This window comes from Neopsephotus bourkii, unplaced genomic scaffold, assembly GCF_033783945.1.
Source record: "Neopsephotus bourkii isolate Nb327-2 ecotype Australia unplaced genomic scaffold, CSIRO-AGI_Nbou_v1 NB_1638, whole genome shotgun sequence".
NCBI lineage: Eukaryota > Metazoa > Chordata > Aves > Psittaciformes > Psittacidae > Neopsephotus > Neopsephotus bourkii.
Window position 1 is genome coordinate 9,664,273 of NW_026902113.1, and position 21,922 is coordinate 9,686,194.

At 41.7% G+C, this 21,922-nt stretch overlaps 1 protein-coding gene across 3 annotated transcripts; it reads left to right on the plus strand.

Moving 5' to 3' along the window:
• Positions 1-641: 641 nt before the first annotated feature.
• POLR1D (RNA polymerase I and III subunit D) lies at positions 642-18,471 on the plus strand. Of its 3 annotated transcripts, none has more exons than XM_061374562.1 (3): positions 642-800; positions 9,614-9,688; positions 17,133-18,471. In XM_061374562.1, exons 1-3 carry the CDS (start codon positions 775-777, stop codon positions 17,416-17,418), a joined length of 387 nt encoding a protein of 128 aa, XP_061230546.1. In that variant the 5' UTR covers positions 642-774; the 3' UTR covers positions 17,419-18,471. The 3 variants fall into 3 exon arrangements, with proteins under 3 accessions (XP_061230546.1, XP_061230547.1, XP_061230545.1); XM_061374563.1 differs by having other exon boundaries at positions 649-800; positions 9,618-9,688; XM_061374561.1 differs by lacking the exon at positions 642-800 and adding an exon at positions 1,181-1,287.
• The last annotated feature ends 3,451 nt before the right edge of the window (positions 18,472-21,922 follow it).

The window sequence follows — 21,922 nt, forward strand, 5'->3', positions numbered from 1 at the left end:
TCCTCCGCTGGACCGGGCCGGTGCTCCCGCCCCCCACCCTGGGAAGCGGCGCAGCCCAAGTGACAGCCGCGCTCCGCCACTCCGGCGGCAGCCCGGGGCGCGGGGCCGGGCGGCCGGGCGCTCACCAGCCTATGGGAGCGCGGCCGGGGCGGGCCGCGGCGGAGCCCTAGGCCGGGGTGTCCCCACCACTCGCCTGATCGCAGATCGCCTCGTGGGGCGGGGCCCCGGCGGAGGAGGGGCCGGCCGGGAATGGCTAGCACAGAGCACTGAGAGAAGACCTGTCCCTGTCCGCCGGAGTCCTGCGGCCCCACTGAATGAAAAGTTCCCGGGGACTCCGCCGCTGACAGCAGGCGCAGCCCCACTCCCGCCTCCCCGGGAGCTGCCGCCGAGCCCACTCCCGTCCGTCTTCACTCAGACACGGACGAGCGAACGGTGAGCGCCCCACACCGTCTTCTCCTGGTGCGGGACCCGCAGCGCTCCTGCCGCCGGGACGGAGGTGTCTGGTGCGTCCTGCCGGCATGCAACAGAGCGGGCAGGAGCCCACCGCGCCGGCTGTGACACCGCTCTCCCCCTCCTGAGAGGCCGCTCGCGCCCGCCTGTGGCCGTAGGTACCCTGTGGGTGTGGCGGCGGCCCGGCTCGCCCCGCCCCGACTCCTCCCCGCCGGGGTCCTCACCGTCCTCTGCGCCTGCCCCTGTCGCTCTGGGCTGCGAAGGGGGAATGGCGCTGGCATTCGCTTAAGGAGCTGGGCCGTATCGGGGAGAGTGGGCGCCGACATGGAGGAGGACCCAGACCTGGAGAGGTGAGCGGCGAGGACTGCTGAGCGTCTGCCGGAGTTCTGGGCCTTAGCGGGTTTTCTCCCCCGAACAGGGCCCGGCGTCATTTTCTGCCCCGCAGGGCCCAGGCAGTGGTGGTCTGGAGCGGGCCCCGGGCCTCGCGAAGTGGGACGCGGGCTGCGGGGCTCTGCGCTGCTTGCCGGTGTGCTCCGAGCTGGCCGCTGCCTTGGGACGGCCCCTCCGGCGCCCGGCCTGGCTCTCGGGGCGGGAGGCGGCTGCTGGTCCACGGGGGGAGGAGACCGAGCTCGGCTTTGCTCATACCGACACCGCCGCGGCCCCTGGGTAACGGTGGGTGCGCGCCAAGGGGTGCGCCCCTGGAGCTGCGCTGCTCCGAGTTCTCATGACAAACCCTTTGAGGCCTCGCTGGGGGAGTTGCAGTATAAAAGTAACCAAATCCTCGTGCATCATGAGGAAATCCATTACAAAAACCAGTTATTCTTGTGAGGCATGCAGGTACCATTTAGAAACAAGCTTGAGAAATCTTAGCTGGCTCATCTTTCATCAGTTATCATTTGGTGATACTTGGTGAAATAAATAAAACCCAAACTTTATTTTCTTGTAAATGGTAAAATAAATAAAGCCCAAACTTTGTTTTCTTACAAATTTCAAGGTTCAGTGCTGGAGATCTGGCTGTTGACTAACTGTTAAAATTGTTCTATTCCTTGTATGGAATAATACAAAGTGTTTGGCAGTTATTTTGTGGAAAATAATTAAATTGTTTTCTGCTTTATGTTTTCTTGGGATGAGAAGATGCACCTCTCTGTGCATACTGAGTTACTTGTGTTCCCAAGCAAACACTTAGGGTTTAAATGTAGATTTCTGTATGTGGACTCTCAGTCACAGTAGGCCTCTTACTTTTGCTTTAAGGAATAGACTTTAGGTGTTTATATCACAAATTTTGGAGTAATAATCCTATTTGTAGTTACTGGATTTTTTTTTTTTAAACATGCTTGTTTGTAACTGCAGTTTTATTATGGATGTTTAAAAAAACACGTTACAGTGACTTGATGACCAGAAGCTTTCTGAACTGTTCTCCTCATGGGTCCCTCCCTTAACTTTAAAGAAACTATGTCTGAGAGTGCTTATAGAAAATAACTTCTCTCTGCTTATATCTGTCAGGTATTTTAAACGAGCCAGAATTGATAGCACTGCAGTGGTGGAAGGCCTCAAGCACATAATGCTGTCTAAGAGGCCTTTAATTCTTAGTAAGCTACTTCTGCTCTCAGATCATCACTTAAAAGTTTCTGTATATGCATGAATGTTATTTTTACTAGTGGCATTCCACATTTAAACCTTTTTCATTCATAGCAAGTTCAAACTGTGTCACTGTTCTTTCATGCTGCCTGTCTTCTGGCTTCTGTGGCTGTGCTTGGGACTTGAGGTCCCCCAGGCCTCAGGGTATAGCCAGTCAGTCACTGTCTGTGGCTGCCTGCTCCAGTCTTGTTCTGATGCTCTCCTTCCCAGGAGCCAGATTCAAAGTTTTATCCAGCCTCATAGCTTCAGTTGGAATTGGGATTTGCTATTCCTTTGCTGTGGCATTATGGTAGTGAAGAAGCAGCTCAGTATTACTTATCACGTGGTACACAGTAGAGTTTAACTATCCAATGTCTTCAATCCATGCTGCCATCTGTCTCTGAACACATTACAAGTACAATACTTGATTATCACTTTCTGGGCTGGATCCTCCTACCATGGGATAAGGCTTTTTGCAATCTAGTCCAGTGGAAGATGTCCCTGCCCATGGCAGGGTGGCTGGAGCTAGGTGGTCTTTAAGGTGCCTTCCAACCCAAACCATTCTATGACCAGTTACGTTTTCTGCCATCAGCTTTCGTAACAGCTCACTTTGCTAGTAGCACCCTGAATTCAGCTTGTGCTGCATGCATGTAGATGTCATGCTTGGATATTTCTTACTCCAAATATGCTTCCCTATACAGTCTTCAGGAGTTTAATACAGACCTTTTTATCCTTTGGTTTTACAGACATTACTCCTTAGTTTCATATTCAATGACCTGTTGACCATACTCTCCTGTGAGTAGTACAGAGATGGTAGTTAAGGTTTATAATTTTTAGGCTTTTGATAATATGGCTTTTGCATACAAATAATGGCATTTCTGTTCTCCAGCTACAGTGTTAACTATTTCAGGTATATTTTGAGTTTTTAAAAATGGGCTTATTTGGAATATTCTCAGTAGTCTGTCTCTGAATTTATGCTTGTCTTGCATGTGCAGGTCTTAAATAACAGATGTATGGGGTTTATTTTATTTACCATGGCAGAAAAAGAAGTATAACTTTTTTTGTGCATGTTTTCTTAGGTCTGAAACAAATTTTGTGCCCCAGCATTCCAAATAGTGATCTGTTAAGACAAATAAGTCCTATTTCTTTGTTGTTATCTAAGGAGAGGTCTCTTCATCTTGCTTGTTCTGTTTTGCCCTTACTGACACATTTTCCTGCTGTTATTTTTCAGTTTCACTGTGTCTGACTCTTCCTTGACCTTGCGTTTGATGTTTTTCTCACTTTAATACGAAGTGATAGTTGCTATCAAAGCTGAATACTGACTCACAAGTTACCATGTGACTGTTGCATACTCTGGATTTTAAAACTGTAAATGCTGTAAATACTACAAGTGTGTAAAATAGTAATATTTGCTGCATTTTGCTGACTTACTTCCTCTGCTCCATTTCACGCAGTAACTTTTGCTAGAAGTATGAACTGATGTTTTTTCCTGTGAACGTACTGGTACATCAGTGAAGGCCCAGAGTCTTGAGATACAGTGTGAATCTAAGAAAATTCTAGACTAAATTCTGTTAATACATAATTAATGGTATTGTGAAGATAGGACCCCAGAAGGGGGGGGGGGGGGGGGGGGGGAAAGGTTACAATCAGCTACTAGGAACTGTTTAGTTTATTTCCCCTGAAAGAAAGTGCATGTCCTTTTCTTAGTTTATTTCAACTAAATATCCATTGAGATATTACAGAAATAATACTTTATATCCCTATCTAAAATAAAACTTCTTTCTTCCCTGTCTCCTTCCTAAATTGTCATGGTGGTTTTGTGTGTTTGAAGCCAGCAAATATGTCATTTCTCTGTGAACATAAAAGTAGCTTTGTTACATATTTGTCTAAATTCTTCCATAATCCATTCTGTCTTTCAACAGCTATAAATATTACATAACCTTGGATACCATACTTTATTAGAGGTGCCTACTGGGCTTGTTTGGAGCACAATTTACTTGGAATTAAGTGTTTCTTAAGGAGGTGCTGTTCTGAATCATGAGGATTGCTTTAATTCTGTCACAAGAGGACTGTAGCTGAGAATCTGTAGTCTAATATTTTTGCTGTACAGGCATCCCAATTACACTTTTCAGCAAGCAAGCTTTGTGCCTTGGAGGTGTTAATTGATAGTTCTTACTGTTGTTTTTAACAGTTAAAAATCAAAGTTTTAGGATTTGGTATGCCATTCTTTCTCATATTCATGGCAAAAAAAAAGTGGTCTGCAAGTTAAAATCAGAGTCTGAAATGGAGTGGTATGTTCACTACTCAAGCTGGTCAGAATATCAACACAGAAATGTGCTGCAAATAGAATTCATGGAACTGACAAATAGAATGTTTAAGCAGGTAGAAACCTGATCGACAGAGGGTGAGAGCATTCACATGCCCAGTGTGGTGTGTCTTTGCCCTTGAACAAATGTTAGCAAGTTTGTGGCATATTTGTCCATTTTTTTTCCCATTCTTGCTCTTAATATTGTGGGTTAGGCTGTATTTTTGACACTTGTTTTCATCAGTTTTCTTAGTAAGTGTGAGCAGATAGGCCAAATCAGCTCACAGGAGTCAATTGTAGATAACACTGGCCTTCGTTACCATTCCTTTACTGTGAAAGGCGGTATTTTCAGTCTTTTACTTGACTGAAGGGCTTGAGATTAATTATTCAGATGTAATCAGAATACCAACATCACTTCTATTTCCAGTCCCATGCATGGTTGAAAAGAAGTTGTGTAGTCAGCATAAAACTACGTTAAGAAAACGGATTAAAAAACCCTGCTATTTTCCTTCCTGGGCTTGCAGCTTGCTGTCAGAACCTAGAGTGCCTCAGGAAGTAGGTTTAAGTGTGATTTTGGGGATTGCAATAGCCAAGCAGCCTGGCCTTTGAGTTGAATAGTAATGGTATAGACTGCAAGCGGTTATTAATGCTATGAAAGTCTTTCATGAAAGTGTGTAATAAAGATGACCCTTCTCTGACTTTGGGAGGTGTTGAATACGAAGGCTGCCCTACTGCTCCAGGTCTGTGTACTTCCATAGCCAATTGTGTGCTGTGAAGCAATTCCAGTAGATACATTTTCATTACAGTTCTCATCAGATCTTTAACGAGATGATGGCATGGGTGGAGATGGCAGAGTTTGTTAGGTTATGTGCTGAAAGCTGCCAGGCATGTCCACAGAGGAGGGGGACTTCTTACAAGGGCATGTAGGGACAGGTCAAGGGGAATGACTTCAAACTGAAAGATGGTAGATTTGTGTTAGATATTAGGAAGAAATGCTTACTGTGAGGGTGGTGAGGCACTGGCACAGGTTACCCAGAAAAGCCGTGGCTGCCCCATCTGTGGCAGTGTTCAAGGCCAGGTTGGATGGGGCTTGGGGCAACCTGGTCTAGTGGAAGGTGTCCCTGCCTGTGGCAGGGGAATTGCAACTAAGTGGTCTTTAAGAACCCTTCTGTGGTGACTAAAGGAAGACCATGGTGGATGTGGGATCCCAAATAATACCCAGCCCTGACTTCTCCCAAGCCCATCCCAAGAGCCACCAGCCCATCAGCGGTCCATCTTCACAAGCTCAGAGGAGCACAGGGCACAGTGTCAGATGGGAACCCCACAGTAAGGACCAGGAGGAATGAATGTCTTCTCTAGGCCTCTCCCAGGACTGACTCCAGGAGCCAGCCTCAGCTTCCAGGCGTGACACCCATCAAGATGAGTCAATGCTGGGGTGCCTTTGGGACTTAAGGGTGTTGCTGCCTAGGGTTTTGTGACGCATTATGGGATGTGTGAGAACAGGATTTTGAGATTGCCTGTGGCTTATTATGGGATGTGCAGGGGAGGAACCAAAGGTGGGGAAAGGGATAGGTTCAGGTGACTTGCGGAGAAGCAACAGTGGGGAAAATAGAGGAATAAGGGAATCGTGAGGTCCGGTTGTGTGGATAGGCTGCTGAATTTTTCCACTTGTCTACACTTTGCCTGCTTGGAATAGATTTTCAACCTTGCTGCTGGTTGGACCTGGGTATAGACCTGTAGCTGTGTGGCCTCTCAGCCATCAGATCCAGCATGATGTGTCTTCTGCTAGCAGTGGTCTGTAGTTACAAGCATTGGGTGGTCTCTGTAATGACATGGTGTTTTCATTGCCTGTAACTGTATCAGACATAACTCTTTATTACCAATTATTAATTTTTCAACCTGTTTGATCTTTGGGGAAAAAAAAAAAAAGCCAAATGAAACCTGAAGCTCTGCCCTGAGTGAGGAATAGAAAGTATCTCTGGTATTGCCTGATTTCAGAGCCTTAAACGTTCTCCCGTTCTTTGAGCACATTCATTTGTAATGCAGGTTGTTAGGATTTATTTAACAGGAGCTTTGCCTGTAACCTTAGAATATAGAGGAAAAAGTCTAATCTCTCCAAAATGTAGCTAGGTCTTGGGACCATGCTCTGGAAGATAAAAATACCATTGCTTTTATCTTTGTGTTACTGTATTTCTGCAGCTAAGCTTGACTGCTCAGAAAGGATTGCCACAGCAAGTTTTAAGTGGTACTTGCTATAAACCATTCCAGAATGATTACAGTGTTCTTAAATGTGCCCCTGACCCTAATTTTCCCTCCTATCAATCCCATGGTCTTTGGGTGGCTCTCATGTGAAAGCTGCGTGCTGCATTCCCTTTGCTCATGCTGCCACTCCTGGAGTTGAAGCTGGCAGCCGCAGGACTGTTTGTATTACAACCAAGCTGTAAAAATGAAGAGAACAAAGAATGCAGAGTCCCAAGAGGCCTCTAAAAGCAAATGTAAAAACCTCGTTTGCATAGCTTTTAAGCTTTTGGCTTGCTTCTGTAGAGGGTATAAGTTCAGTGAGTGGAAACACATTCTTTCAAAGAGGATCTGAGCTTGGTTTTTCTCATTTGTCTGTGCAAGTCGAAAGGGCTTTGTAAAGGTGCAGTGAGTAAGAGTGATGTTGAAAGACCAATATTAGGAAACAGTGTTTGATTACAAAGGAGGGTGTTGACTTATAAGGCTACTAAGATGGATGCCAAGTCAGTCTGATCTTTGATATAACCAGAGAAAAAAAGGTCTCAGATACTTAATGGCTTATAATTCCTTCCTAAGTTAATAGAATTGGTGTCACCATATTAATTTATTGTTATGTTTCCTCTAAAGCCAAATCTTAGTTGTTAAAAAATGTGTGTTTTATTAGTGCTTTGTAGCTCAGATGCTTTGGGTTACGATTTTAATTATAAAATAAGGAGAGGTTTTATAATATTAACGAGAAGCTTTTTATCTGCTTCCTAGTCAGGTTTCTCAGAACATTATCGCCAAGTTTGGTAACTGGAGAGTAAAAGTCAGACACTCTTTTTCCCCTTTCCTCCTCTTCATCTGACATTGCTGTTTGAAGGCTCAGGACAAGCTTTTAGGAAGCCATGTGTTTCTGCTGTCATGACTATAAACAAGCTCAGGCTGCTCAGGTAGCAAATTCTGGGTCTGGAGAAAAACTAAATTATGCCATAATTTCATTGAAGCCTGTGAATGTAACATCTCCCAAGTTCCAGTGGCAGAGCCTTTGTTTCCTACCCTTTCTTTCTGGAGGAGTAGCTGTCCCACACACCCACTGCTCTTACCTGGGAAGGCAGGAGTAGCTGGTGAGTTTGCTTATACTGGACTTAAGATCTACATGCAGGAAACTCAGACAGGTGACAACTTACTGGGCAGGTACTCTGTTTCCATGAATGGCTGTGATGTGACTGGGTATACAATATGTCCTCACAATCTTTAAGCACAATGCTTAAAAAAGGTTTTGAGGTACCTCAAGCCCAGCTGCTGCTGTGACATACTAATAATCTTACATAAGAAAGAGAGAGACTTCTATGAGGAACCTTTCACCAATGTGCCATTGATAGACTAGTGCACAGGGAAGCAATACTACAAATTTCAGCGTGTTTCTCTAATATCATTTCTGTGGAAGCCTTGGAACACTTTCCTTTGCAAAGCCCTTCAGATGCAAACTCTTAAAGGAAAAGGCTTATGTTAAGACCGTAACAAACTGAAGAAGGTTATATCTAGACTGGCAGATGGCAGGCTGCTGTGTAACCACATAGCACTTTAGCTATTGAAGGAAATTCCGCACTGCTTATTTTCAATCCCTGTTATGCCCATGCAGTGTATGCATTTAAAGCTAAGACCTCTTGTGTTTTCTATGTAGACCTTAATAACCTAAATAGTAGTAAATCATCCTGTTAGATGTTTAGAGCCCAGCATTAACTTGTTAGATCTTCCCATGAACCTGCAATGCAAATTGCTTACTTTTCTCCTCACACCTGCCTCTGCTGTTAGATAGCTCTTGACTTCTCTCGTCTCAATTTTGGCTTGACAACAAAATTGATACTTGGGCTTTTCTTAAGCTGTGGCAAAGCCCCAAGATCCTGCTATGCTGATAATACCATAACATGATGGGACATGACTTCCTTGAAGGTTGAGCTGACGTCTGGCAGTTGCATTTTTCCACAATCTACACACACACTTGTACGATCAGTATGACGACTGTGTTGCTCATGCAAGTCTAAATGCCAGCAGACAACATAGCAGGGAGACCTAAACAATAAATACCCTGTTTACTATCTCCTGCCTTCAGTTCCTCAAGCCTTCAGTCTTAATACTAGGTATTACGGCCAGGTACATAGCTTTCCTTTTCTGTCTTGCAGTTATTTTTGGTTGACATAAACAGTTGCTTACAGTTAACTAACCAAATTGTTAGTTTATGCATTCAATTTATAAAATAAATGGCTCACATTATCCATTCATTGGTTTTCCCATTAACTTCAAGCATGTACTGTAAAGCAGTTGAAATTAATTTGTAAAGAGAACTGAAAGACTGATATTGCAAGAGTTCTCTAATTTGCATAATTTAGACTCTGATGACTTTTTATGTGAGCATAGTTACTTAATTGCTACAGTGCTAGCCTGGCCAGTTTGTTTTAGAAGGTACTGAATGTAAAGGTTGGTTGTTCTGGGTAGTGGTGGATCATAGTCACAATTATGGTCTCTTTTCTTCCACTTTTACATGAAGGTAGTGCAGTTTCAGAGCTGGTAGTTGCAGTGATTTTATTATCATCTGACTGCTTGCTGTTCTACTGGTGGTCGTGAGCTGTGCTCAAAATAGGTCTGCTGTGGTTGAGAGACTTCAGGAAAAACCTATGTGAAGTGACAGCAGGGAAGAGCATTCCTAAAGTGAAGTGACAGGGACTTGCTTTTCAGTGTAGCACGTCAATTTTGTACACTTTTATTTTCTGCTCTTCAGTTAGTGTTGCAACTATTGTGTTTGCAACAGTTTTAATCACTTTTAATATCTTAGAACATTTATTTTAATTTTGGTGCATAGGAATGTGAATTATCTTAATAAAAATCAATATTATTTTGGTAGCCTCTTTATTTCTTACTTCATTTCCATGAAACAGCTATCCAATTTATTTACGTAAGTACATAAAGTGGCAAGTGCTTGTGTTGTGCAAGTGGTAACTTTTTTTTTCTCCTCATATTTAGGAAGGCTGTGGAAGAGTTACTTAAAGAGGCAAAACGCGGGAGAACCAGAGCTGAGACAATGGGAGCTATGGGTTGGTAAGTTGTGCGAAGAGGAAATGAATGCTATGGCCAATGCCAAAATAAGTCTTACATTTAACATGTGATAGAAGTCTCTTACCTTTAACGTGCTTCATGTTTAAATAATTTGTCTTCATCCAGGTATTAGTTTGTCTGGGCAAAAATTTGAGTCCAGATAAGAAGGAAGTTCAGGTAAATTCTGCTTGCATTAAATTGATTGACTGAATATGTTGAAGTCAAAGCAACTGGAAAACTGGGAATAGCTTCTATAATAGCATTTTCATATAATTGATGGAATTGTGATGTTGAGATTGGAACCTTGTGAGTCTTGAAAATACTGAGTAGCTTCAGCGTGCATGCACATACTGGCCACATTTTACTGGGTTACATTCTGTTTAAGTTAAAGGGATTTTAGCCTGAATTCACAACCTAACAAATCTAAACCCTTAATACAATGAAAATAAGAAATGATCCTCTAGCAGAAAATCCACATGTAAACTGCAGCAAAAAATGAACTCGAAGTATAATCCAATAACCCAGGGACTAATTTGTATAGCCAGCCGGAAAAGAATCACAGTATTTAAATCTTAAGTGAAATTCAGTATTAATTCTTCAGTGCAGTGTTTCAGTTTTTACAGCTAGATTATCATGGAATGTAATGCATGTAATTATGATTAAAGAAGTAATAACATGCTGAGAAGGGTTATTCATCTCTAAAGTAATGTATGTAACTTTGATAAGAAACTATTTGATCTAGGGATGACCATGCAAGTAGTGCATCAGTTGACTGTATTAACCTCATTTGTAGATATGGTTTGGCTTTCTCCACCAACCTGAGATAAGCCTGCACTGTTAATCAAGCTCTTAGCTGGTTTCTTGGTTATGTTTGTTTTGGTAGCTCTGAAGACATCAAAGTAGTGTCCTGATGAAAAAAAAAAGTGAATCTTTTATGTTTTCTAAACAAGTTTTGGGGTGTTTTCGTGTATTTTACCCAGTATTTCTGCTAGTGTTTATATCCTTTTTGTTAAAGTAGTTCAATTGATTTAATTCCCTAGGGTGGCTATAGCTATACTGACACAGCATGCTTTTGCTGTCAGCCTTGTCAGATGGCCAGGTAAACCAGTGCAGAGAATTAGCAGTGGTGTTGCATGTATCCAGTTACAGTGAGTTTGCAAGTTAATTCCAGGTATGGAGACTAAAGATTTCTGTTGGGAGATAGCCAAGTGTCACTGTGCAACTTTGCTGCCCCTTGTGCAGTCTGGAATACCTGCCAGGACTATGTATAGGCTTCTGTTCCTGGCTACTTGTTATTTCTTATCTGTAAAAGAGTAATAGCCCTGCTCAGCTGGCTATGATGATCAGCTTGGGATAGCATGCAGTTTACTAAAGTCTGATGCCCAAGACCTGCCAGAGGAGGAGATGGATAAGGGTGACCTGTTCTTCAGAACAGCTGCAGATTCCACTAGAGTGAAATAATGTCTGGCTATGCCAGGCTTGTGTGAAAGGTGGAGGAGAGGATAGTTAAAAGGCTTCAGGCGGAGGAAGACTGTTGACGTAAGGGTTGGTGTGGTGGTACCCTAAACTGAAACTGTTGAAGTAAGGATTCTTGCAACTGCAGAGGAACATGAGGATAGCTATACTGGGTGAAATAAAGGATCAGTCTCTGCAGTGCCCTGTCTCCTTTGGCAGTTGATACTTTTCCTAGGAAATGCAGCAAGAAAAGTACAGTAAGGTAGCAGTACTTCCTCAAGGTACAATCCTAGCTCTGGGCAGTCTGCAGCTCAGGCTATCCTGCACTGACATGGTGGGCTTGTTTGGTGTTTGTTTTTGTTTTTTTTAAATGATGCTTCTCCAGGGACTTTTGCCTCTGTAAATTTGTCCTTAGAATGGCAGTAATCCCATTTGTCAGATCTGCTGCCATAGAGTCTGGCATAGGCTAGTGTACAGCTGGAGTATGTGACCATACGTCATCACCAGCTTGTCTAAAAGCACGATCTTAGCAGGTAAAATGCAAAACCTTCCTTCCTTGCCAAATTCAAAATGCTTACAGGTGTGTTTCGTGAGGACTTCTGGGATTTCCTCAGCCCTTTATCAGAGGAGTCCTGAAGAAGAGATGCACAAACCCTGGAGACATCTAGTGTAAGGCCATGAGTCCCGCATTGATACTGGATAGTTGAAGCAACTCTGCCTATGAAGAAAAGATTTGTTCTGCCACCTGTCTTTGGGTAAGGAGAAGCAGAGGCTGCTACTGCTCATACTTCTCTGATTCCAGTTTATGTTGCTCTCCAGCACCTGATGAATACTGGGAAATAAATTTCTGGAGTCAGTGGCATTTCACAGGAACTGGTTAAAGGGAGGTGTGTGGGGAGGTGGCATTCCTGGGGGGATCTATATTGTGCATGCCATTACAAAGGAGTAGTGTCTCCTGGTGGGTGCTGATTGCAGCAAAAGCATAGTCAGCAAGCCTCTGAACACTGTTTTGGGACTGCTTTCAGGTTCAAAGCACTTCTCTGTTGCCGTCCAGAGTGGTAAGTTCTCCATAGTTCAAGTGCACTGTTTGAAGAAGGTTCCCCAAGCACACCTACCTTAACTTTTTGCTGTGTCCTCATATGAGATGGATAGTCAGCTGCTATTTAAGCCTAAACTGCAGGCATCAAGCTATCCTAGCTGACAGGTATAGGAAAAATGTCCCAAGCAGTCATCCTGTAGCCCACAGTCTTTGCTACAAAGACTCAACCTTTAAATATGGGCCATCCTTGCTAATATTTCTTCCAGTTTGGAATTGCTTTGCTTTAGTGTTACATTGTCTTATAAGTGCTGTTGATGACATTGGTAGGTGCTGCAACCTGTAGGGGTTAGTTAGTAGAAGAAAGGCTTATCCCCAGCAGGGAGGTTGGTGGTGACAGCAGAAAAGAGCTTATGTGGGAGGGGAAGTTATCTGAGACTCTCTGGCCATGGGGAATCTGTCAGTATTGAAGTCTGAGTTGGTTAAGAATCTTGTCTGTCTGGCCACCTTGCTCTCAGGACTGCTCAGGTTGGCAGTGTCTAGATCCTTGGCAAATTAATCCAAGAAATACTGGATATTCACATTTGTAGGTTTTGCATGATTGGCTCTTGAGTGTTAACTTGGATCTCCTCAAGATTCTTGTTCTCAGCACTGCAGCATTTCTAGTTCCTGCAGTGCTCCTTTTATATGTACTCTGTGGCCATAGTGATTCTTGTGAGAGGTCTCCTACATCCTTATGATATCTGCATGATGTAGATTCTGCTGCCGATGTATCTGGGTCAAGCATTAGTGGAACTAATCACAAACAAGAAAAGGTTTAAGAGAAGGGAGGATTCTCTTCTGAAGGTGTCTTTATGCCAGAAACGTTGAGTGAAAGAGAGCAGAATCTGTGGTTGAATCTCAGTGATGCTGCTTTGATGCTAGAACTTCTGGGAAGAGAAAGACAGCAAAACAACTGTTTGGAAGTTGCATTTGAAGGGTCAGCTGGATCCTGGGTGGGAAGTTGTGGGCAAATAGTGTAAAAACACTTGAAATCATTAGATAGATTTATCCTTGATTAATCAGATAGTATTGGACGCAGGTGGAATAAAGCTATAGGATATTTGGGGGTTTCTATTTTGTTTTGAGGTAAAATGAAGCTAAAAGCTCATCTTTCCTTAAGTGGTTTTGTTGGTCCTATGTACATAATTCATAAGCTTCCTTATAGCAGTGAAGTTAGGTCCTCTTTTAGGGGTTGTTCTGCTTTAATTCAGAAAGGCAGTTGAAATGCCACAAAAGCTACTGCTTGGGAAAGGTCTAGAGGCTTTTTTGGTTGGTTTCCTCAGTATGTAGGTCTTATCTTCGAAGATGCTAGTAACAAGTAAGCAAAGGCTGAACTGACTACAGTCTTCTTGGCTTACTTGAAAAGCTTACCTAAAATAAGATACGGAAAACAGGATGTTTTGGGATGGTTTGTTCTGCTCTACATTGTAAGAGCAGATGAAATTACAAAAAGAAGATAAAGTGTGGAGGCATTGAATTATTTTTAACTCTGTTTCTTGTAAGGCAACCCTAAAATTGCTTTCATTCATATAAATAGCTTTCTGTTCAATACCAAACGTGTTAGAGGTACTGCAGAATACAAAATCATGAAGATCTGGCTGAAGTGTTTAAGGGCACCGGATCTGCGAAATGCTGTATTGCATCTTGTCTTTGAATGGATGTTGCATGACTGTGCAGAAACACTGCAGTATGATTCCTCTACATCTCTTTCATTTACATGTAAAGAGCAGGAGAAACAAAGTGCAGACAGCGATTAAGAGTAAATGCATTAAAATCTTGTGATCAGAGTACAGGTTCCCATCTAAAGTCCTGCCAGCTGTATATGGCTACCAAGACCATAAAAGCTTGCAGTGTCCTCCCAGGCTTCCTATTTTATGAGATCCTTGTGAAGGGGTAACAGCCAGATAAGTTGGTTTGGCAAAACAACCCCTAGCTGCCTGTTGTTTTTTTTTCTTTTGCCTTCAGTCACTGTATCTTCCCTGGAAAGATGTGATTTACTGCGTATGCTGAGGCTGGCTCTGCCAAACCTGTCTGATATGTCCAGTTACTCAGCAGAGAAAAAGACTGGCGCATGGCATTCTGGTTTCTTAAATGGTATCAGCATGTTGCACTGTTAAGAGCTTGCACAGTAAAATGTATAGCTGAACTGCAGTGCTATACTTGATGACAGGTTTTGGCTGGAAATTCTGTAGTATTGCACAGAAGTTGGCTTAAAATATCAAAAGTAAGGATTTGACCTGTATTGGCAATAATGAATTTAATCTTTTTTGGTGCTCAAAATGTGGTGTTGACTCTTTGTCATTGCACAGTGGGGAGATTTTGGGGTGTGTGGGACTTACCTGTAGAGGGGGACAAGGTTCTGTGGGTGAGAACAGTTTGGTTTAGCTTCTTGGATCATGCAGTGTAACAAATGAACCCTTACACTGAGTGAATATGGTGCTACAGAATTGGAGTTAATTTTGTAGACCAGAGTGCTCAAGAATTGTAGGTTGCATGCTTGCTTTGGTCACTCCTGCAGCCCTGCTTCAGGCATGCTTCAGTTCGAACTTTAATGTTTTTTTTTAACATGCTTGGGGCTTTTGTTTAATAAAAGCTTTTAAAATCTGATCTGTGGCCCTGTTTACTAGGTAGCAGTATCATGTTCCACCTTGCATAGGCTCAGCTTGCCTCCCAGCCTTTCAAAATTTGTATTGAAGACAAAGTTGTCATTGAATTGAGTGTTGCAGGATCAGACCTACAGCAAGCCAGAAGCTTGTCATCATTGGAGTCGGTTTTCTCACTATTAGAAATGCTGTCAAAGATATCAGTGGATTAATGTGGTTCACTTTTAATCTTCACAGCTCCATATAACCATGGATATATGTAAACATTATGAGCTTTTGTAGCATGTGCTATTCATCTTGTTTCCTTTAAGAGTTAAAAGTAGAATTTGCTTTGTTAAAGTCTGAGGTCACTAAAATCAAGGACTAAGAATTCTCTTCAGTGCCATAACTTACTTCTGCTCTGTGAAAGCCCAGTGGCTTGCTTTTGTCGCTGTAGGAGGTTGAACTAATAGCATCTCTTAGCTGATGCTGAAGCCCTGGATTTCTCATCAGTTTTCATTCTTAATATAGCTCAAGGAGCACTCATAGTGCCAGAAAGAAATAAATACTTCAGGAAGGTGAATTTATTTAGGGCAGTTTCTCTCATTCTGGTGCTATATATTTACTACTTAATCAATGCATTAGCTCTTAAGAAAAAGCAGGAGGAAGGAGACAAATCTGAAATAGCTTTTGTGTGAGTGCAGCCTAAAGAAAGCTGCCCTCATTGGCAGGAAATGTTGAGGTGCAACAGTTTAGTGCTGGCATAAGACATACAGAGAACGTAAATGTTGTCTGTTTTGTGGTATGTCTTGAGTGTAACCTGTGCCATGGCATGTTCAGCACCATGTTCGTAGGTAATATAGCTTGAAGTAGAAACCGTATTCTACTGACATATGTTAGTCTTGTATTTTTACCCAGTAATACAGTTAATGGATAAATACTGTCTCCCTAATTTACAAAACAGCTATACTAGGTGCGGATCTAGAATTTTTTAATGATTTTTTTTTTAAACTAGGATTGGAGCAAACTAGTGTAGATTTATATGCAGAAAGCTTAGAAGACTCTAAAACTAGCTATGCTGTAGAAATAGTTCATGAGATACCTAGCGGAAATACGACAGTGTGGCTGTTTAATGGATACTTCTAAAATTACTCTCATGATTGTTCTTATTCTAAATCTCTAAAGAACTTATCAGTAATACTTAGTAGGCAGACCTGAAGCAAAACACCAGTGTAAATGCTGCATCCAGTTCAAAGTCATGAAGTATGTGAAACAATCAGATGTGATCTCTGTTACACTTTTCCTGTCATTCTGATACTTCTGATTATTCAGAGGTGTCAAAGATTTTTAAATGGTCAGGAATAGTTTCTACACTTAAACAAAATATTCAGATAGCATAAGTGATCCTAACATTGTGGTGTTAGGATTTGTTGACTCCATAGTGGATCCAGTAAGTGGCACTGTGGTCTCCAGCAGCTCTGCTTTTTTAGGGTAATCAGTAACTTCTCCAGAACTCAAAAATGTTGTGAAGACAACATCACGGTGCCTCCTACCAAAACCAAAGTCTTCAGGGTGATTCCTGCTGACTGCAGGAATATCTTCAAACTTGTTTTTCCTCATTCCATTCTTTAAGAGCTTATGAATTTGGAATACAGCTGATACCACAAGATAAATGAAATATACTTGTTTACTGGAAAGAGATGATAAACTATGTGCAAAAGTGATGAACTGTAGGAAGAGAAAGTTGGAAACGGTGGGAAAGAGTTGGATAAGTATTTTTTCTGTTTAAGAAAAAGAAATAAAACGTTGGTGGTTGCCAGATACAAGTTAAAATTGGTATGTTTTATCGCTACATACATTGGTATGTTTTATCGCTACAGCTGTTTGGGTTCTTAATGCAAGTATATATTTTGATTTCTGAATATCTTAATTTGTTACACAATTCTGACTTTAGTAGATCGTCATTTTATAAACTGTTCCAATTTGACTTGGAATATGATACTAAATATTTGATTCCTGAGTATCTAGGTTAAGCACCATCAACCTTAAAATATATTGCCATCCTGTGCTTCCCCCTGCACACACTACCCTGTGAAATTCATGTGGATTTCACTGTGTTGAAGTAGAATAATTTTAATCCTATAAAGGGTGACATAAAAGGAGAATGGAGACTACCTTGAGCATATCTTTCTGTTCTGAGAGTTTACACTAGGTGGCATGCAAGGAAAGCCAAAAGCACAAACCTGTCTTAAAAATATTTGAAGTTAAAATCTCAGACTTGTTTCATGATGGTTTTATCTTGTCTTTTGATGACTTTTAAATGTCTTTACAGGTTGAAATGTCCTCTTGCTGGTACAAATAAAAGATTTCTTATTAATACCATCAAAAACACATTACCGTCTCAAAAAGAACAAGACCAAGAACGTGAGCAAAAGGAAGACAGTAAAGAGCCTGAGCCGAACAAAAGTCGGAGAGAAGAAAAACCAAAGAAACGCAGAATTCACCCATACACACCCAGCTTTCAGTCCAGAAGGAGAGTCAGCTACTCTCCTCCAAGGCACGAAAGCAGGAACCAGCACACAAAGGATAAGCATGAAAAGCGAGCAAGCAAACGATGAGGAGAGTGATGAACATGCATTGTTAACAGCTAGGAATATTACTAAGTGTCGGACTGCAGGGATGTCTCAGTTTTTCAGGAAAAGCTACTGTTCAAAACTGAATTTTGAACCAAGATGCTTGTTTGAGAAGTAACCTTGAGGTAGATTTAGAGAACATTTCCTTGAGATCTGTAAGAGAAAAGCAGAATGCAGCGTAAATCTTTAGTTGTTTTAGAACAAACATTCCTTTCCCTTTGCTTCATTCCTCTTTCCCTTTCTGGCTAAGCTTAGAGTCTTGGTGATGGAGTGTGGTATATGTGTCACTAATAAAACTCATTTAGTCATGTCACCCTTTGGAAAAAAAAAATTCAGCAGAGATCTATTTATTGTGTAAAGCTGGCAGAACTTCTTTGCTGCTGACCAATAAAGAAGTTTTGCCTGTTTGCATTAGTTTAGTTTTACAGAATCTAGAGGGAGGGAAAGCTGGTCAATGCCTGGCCAAGCACATGGATTTTTGTATAGAATATAAGAATTAAAAAGAACAAATTTAAAACGGGCAATGCTTGTTTTGCTCTCCAGAAGGAACTACCAAGAAATACTGATTTGCTTGTTATTGTATATTCACAAACCTATCAAAGATAATAAACATTACCAGTAAAAAGCCATAACTGCAATAATTGTCTCTGTTTAGACTTCCCTCTGTAAGGAAATAGTTTGAACAGTCTGTTGTCATGGTGCTTTCAAAACAAACCTTGAAGTCAAAATTATCATGTTCTCTGTCCACTGCTAGAAGTTTCCAAGTAAATGTGTAATACTAGAAGTGCAGAGGTGATACTTAAAAACAGTCAAATGGTCACTTTCCAAGCCTGTGTGACAATTCTGTAGTGGTACAGTTCTTAAACTTGTGACTTGGAACACACATCAGCGTGTTCTATGTCTCACTTCTGTTTGTGTTCCAGTAACAAACTTCTGTGTGAAATATTTTGTATTTCAGTATTCTCAAAAGTAGGTGTTTTGAACATAGGTTTCCGGTTTTTAAGTGTATGGACAATAAAGTGAAAATGTTCATTGAAAGTGCTTTGTGGAGTTAATGCTTTTAATGGGTTTCTTCACTGAAATGGGCCTCCTCTAACGGAAAGGAGGACCAGCGCTTCGTGGTCCTTCAGTATTGTGTCGGGGTAAGAGTGCCACCTATAGGATTGTCTCTTCGTGCTGTACTCAACTCTCTTGGAAAGATCACGTTAGCTAGGAGGTGGGGAGACCAAGGCAGATCTTTTGGGGCTGGATTTTGATGCATGAGCTGGGAACTACTCTTCTAAGTAACGTGAAGGTAATTAAAGTGGTGCTGAGCCCACCAGTGGCTGCCAGGGTCACAGTAGCCAATAAAGTGGGATACTGCTACAATTCCACTGAGGAGTTGTGGACAATTTCTCTGTTTCCCTGCAGGAACCGTAGCACTAGAAGTCCCAGAAATTTCCAACGATTTAATTGTGATCCATGAAAAAAACAGTATTTTTGGAGATGTAGCACTATCTTTGCTTTAAATAAACAGATGTTGTTTGTAGTCCTTACTTTCGTGGACACTGGTTGTGTTCTTAATAATCGTTTTTTGAAGGACAGCACCTGTAATACTGGCTGGGCTCTGCTGCAGTGACAGGATAGATGCAGCTTTGCAGCAGAGTTCATCTCACCATTGGTCAGGATCAGGACTGGAGGTGTTCCACAGAACAAATCCCCATGAATTCTTGGTTGTTTGGCTTGTGATATGACAATGCCCTGAGACACTCAGTCCTTCAAACACCCCTCTAGGATAAGTGCTGCTGTTGTTTCTACATTGATTTAAGCCAGGCTTTTAGGGTAGGGAAAGTGAGCAGAATATGCTTTCAGCATTAGTCTGCATGGGTGCTAGAGAGTGCTTCCGTCCTAGAAATGCTCAACTAGAGGATCTGACATGACCTAAAGCAGATAGCTGGAGAAAGCCTGTCTTAATCAGTGGTGGTAAGTTCAGATCTAATTCTGCTTTTTTATGACTTACAGAACATATGCAAATTCTTTCTCTTTCATTGGTTGATTCTGTATTTTATTGCTGTATTTTATAAATGTATGTAATAAAATCACAAACCTGCTGCTCATTAACTGTTCTTAAGGCAAATGTTCACCTGCTGACTATTTAATAAAAAGAATGGGTACATAAAGCCAGGTTTGCGTTGTATCTGCAGTTGTTCATACTGTGCAGCACCAGCATCACATTTACAAGGTGTCTTAAAGGTAGGACTTAAACCCTGAAGCTAAAGCTTGAATGTAACTTTCCAAGATGTTTTTAATTGCTGTAACTCAGAATACTTATTGCTTGTAAAGGTGCCTAGCCCTTAAAGTAAATAAGTACATAAATAAATAGTACGTTCTTGGTCTCAGCTTCCCATAGTAGTGCATTGCAACCGGATTACTCACATGGGGAGGAATGCACCTTATGTTAATGTTGCTGCAATGATACTTCAAAAGTATTTCTTATTTATCTGTGAGCTACTAATGTTGTCTTTGTTTAGTTTCAGTGCGCACTGTACAGATAACAGAGTTTATTCAGGTGAGGCTCTCTCTTGCTATAGCCAGAAGAACTTGCTAATTAGTCTTTATATTGAAGAGAAATCCTCAACAATGTTAATTTTCATCAACCTGATGCTGACCATAGATCACAAAAGCATGTGAAAGAGGGGGAGGAAACATACTGTGCTTTATTAAATACTCGTGTTAGTTTCGACTGCCAGTGATACAGTAACATGCGGTTCTTACATTCATTGTACAGCCTCTTCTCTTTTGTAAATCCAGTTTGAATTATTTACAATGAATTATGAACATCCAAGAAAATCCCAACATTTCATGTATACCACAACTTAAAATAGACCCTGGTTTTTAGACTGATCCAGTCTAAACCAGAAGGTTTTTGAGGTGCAGTTGTAAGAGCTTTCCTTAGTGATTATGAAATTTCTACAGAAGACTAGTTAACAAAGGAGATGTAAATGTTTGTAGATCAATGGAATAATGTAGCAGGAGGGGGTTGCTTTTCCTGCACAAACAGAACTGGGTTTTGTGTGGTGGCTGCAAGTTGATCACTGAGGAGCATGTTTCCTCTCCTGCCCTATCAGGGCTCTCATTAATAATTATGTGCTTTCAGTTAATTAAACTGGAACAACACAAAAGTAGGCTTGCTTGGATAAGTAACAAGGAAACATACTTGGATTGTGTTTGGAGAAGGATTTTACTCATTTTATCAGTAGAATCACTGATCCACCAAATCTTTATTCATGCAAGTGATCTTTGCACTTGCAAATAATCCTGGTGTAGCTCACCATCTATGAATGAAACTCTTGTCTGCCTTAATATACACTGTTTATTTTAGTGACAGTAGGAAATAATCAAGAGTAAGTGTTAGAAGGCACAGCTTCAATTAAAAAGAAAAAGCCTTAAACATTTTGCAAACTATTCACACCCTCATTTCCAGATACAGTAGTCTTTAAAAAAATCAAATACTTTTATTTAGCAGCCTCTTCTAAGTCTCAAGTGAGCACTGTGATGCGTCTTCCTTATTTATTTTACGTTGGTTCCATATTGCTTACACTCTAAGCTAAGGCTCAAACATCACAGCCTCATATTGGTAACCTCAGGCATTCTGCATCCTGTGAAGCACTGTTACGGTATAAAGTATGGCATGACAAACAGACACATGTTCTGCCATCTCAGTGTCGTCACAGACTGGAACGTGGTCACAAAAAGTGCTACAAGGATATGACACAGAAAGGCAAAAATCAAAACTTTGTCAGAAAGTGAAGGTAATAGCATTTTTAACAGTGTGGTTGAGAAAAGGCTGTCTAGACCACAGAAGAAAACCAGTGTAACTGAGGATTTAATTAGACTTTTAAGTCTGAAACTACAACCCCAGAGAGACAATGGAGGTTCTTGTTAGCAAGCAGAAAGGAACTCCTGCAGCTTTCTGCCACCCTCCCACCCAAACCAGTCTGGCTTTGACGGGAGGAACCATGGCTACCCCATTGCACACAGTTCCTGTTCCCGTGAGTGGCAGATGCAGTACAGTGAGAGTCTTCCCTGCTCTCTCGTTGGTCCTGACGCACCTCAGGTCTGTGCTGAGACGGCAAAGGTCTTTAATGTTTGTCATCTTTAAGGCTAAAGGCACAAGCCCAGTGAGTTCGTAGAGTTGACTCACTCATCACAAACGTGCAGTAATTAGAATAAGAAAGAAATGCTAACATATGCTGTAGCTACGTAATCACTGATCCTTTTAAACTGTATGTTTAGTAAAGTTCACTTTGTGGAGATCCTGCCTTGGATTGTTCCTGTGTGGTCACAGCTACAGTGGGTTGGCCACTGCAGAGGTACAGCCTGGGGGATCTGAAAGTGAAGCAGGAACATAAGATCACGGTATGAAAGGGAGAGTGCAGGGATGTGGCCTGGTGTTCGCTTGGGCTGTCGGCAGCTGGAGTAGTCTTCAGTGCAGTCTCACTTCTCCCTC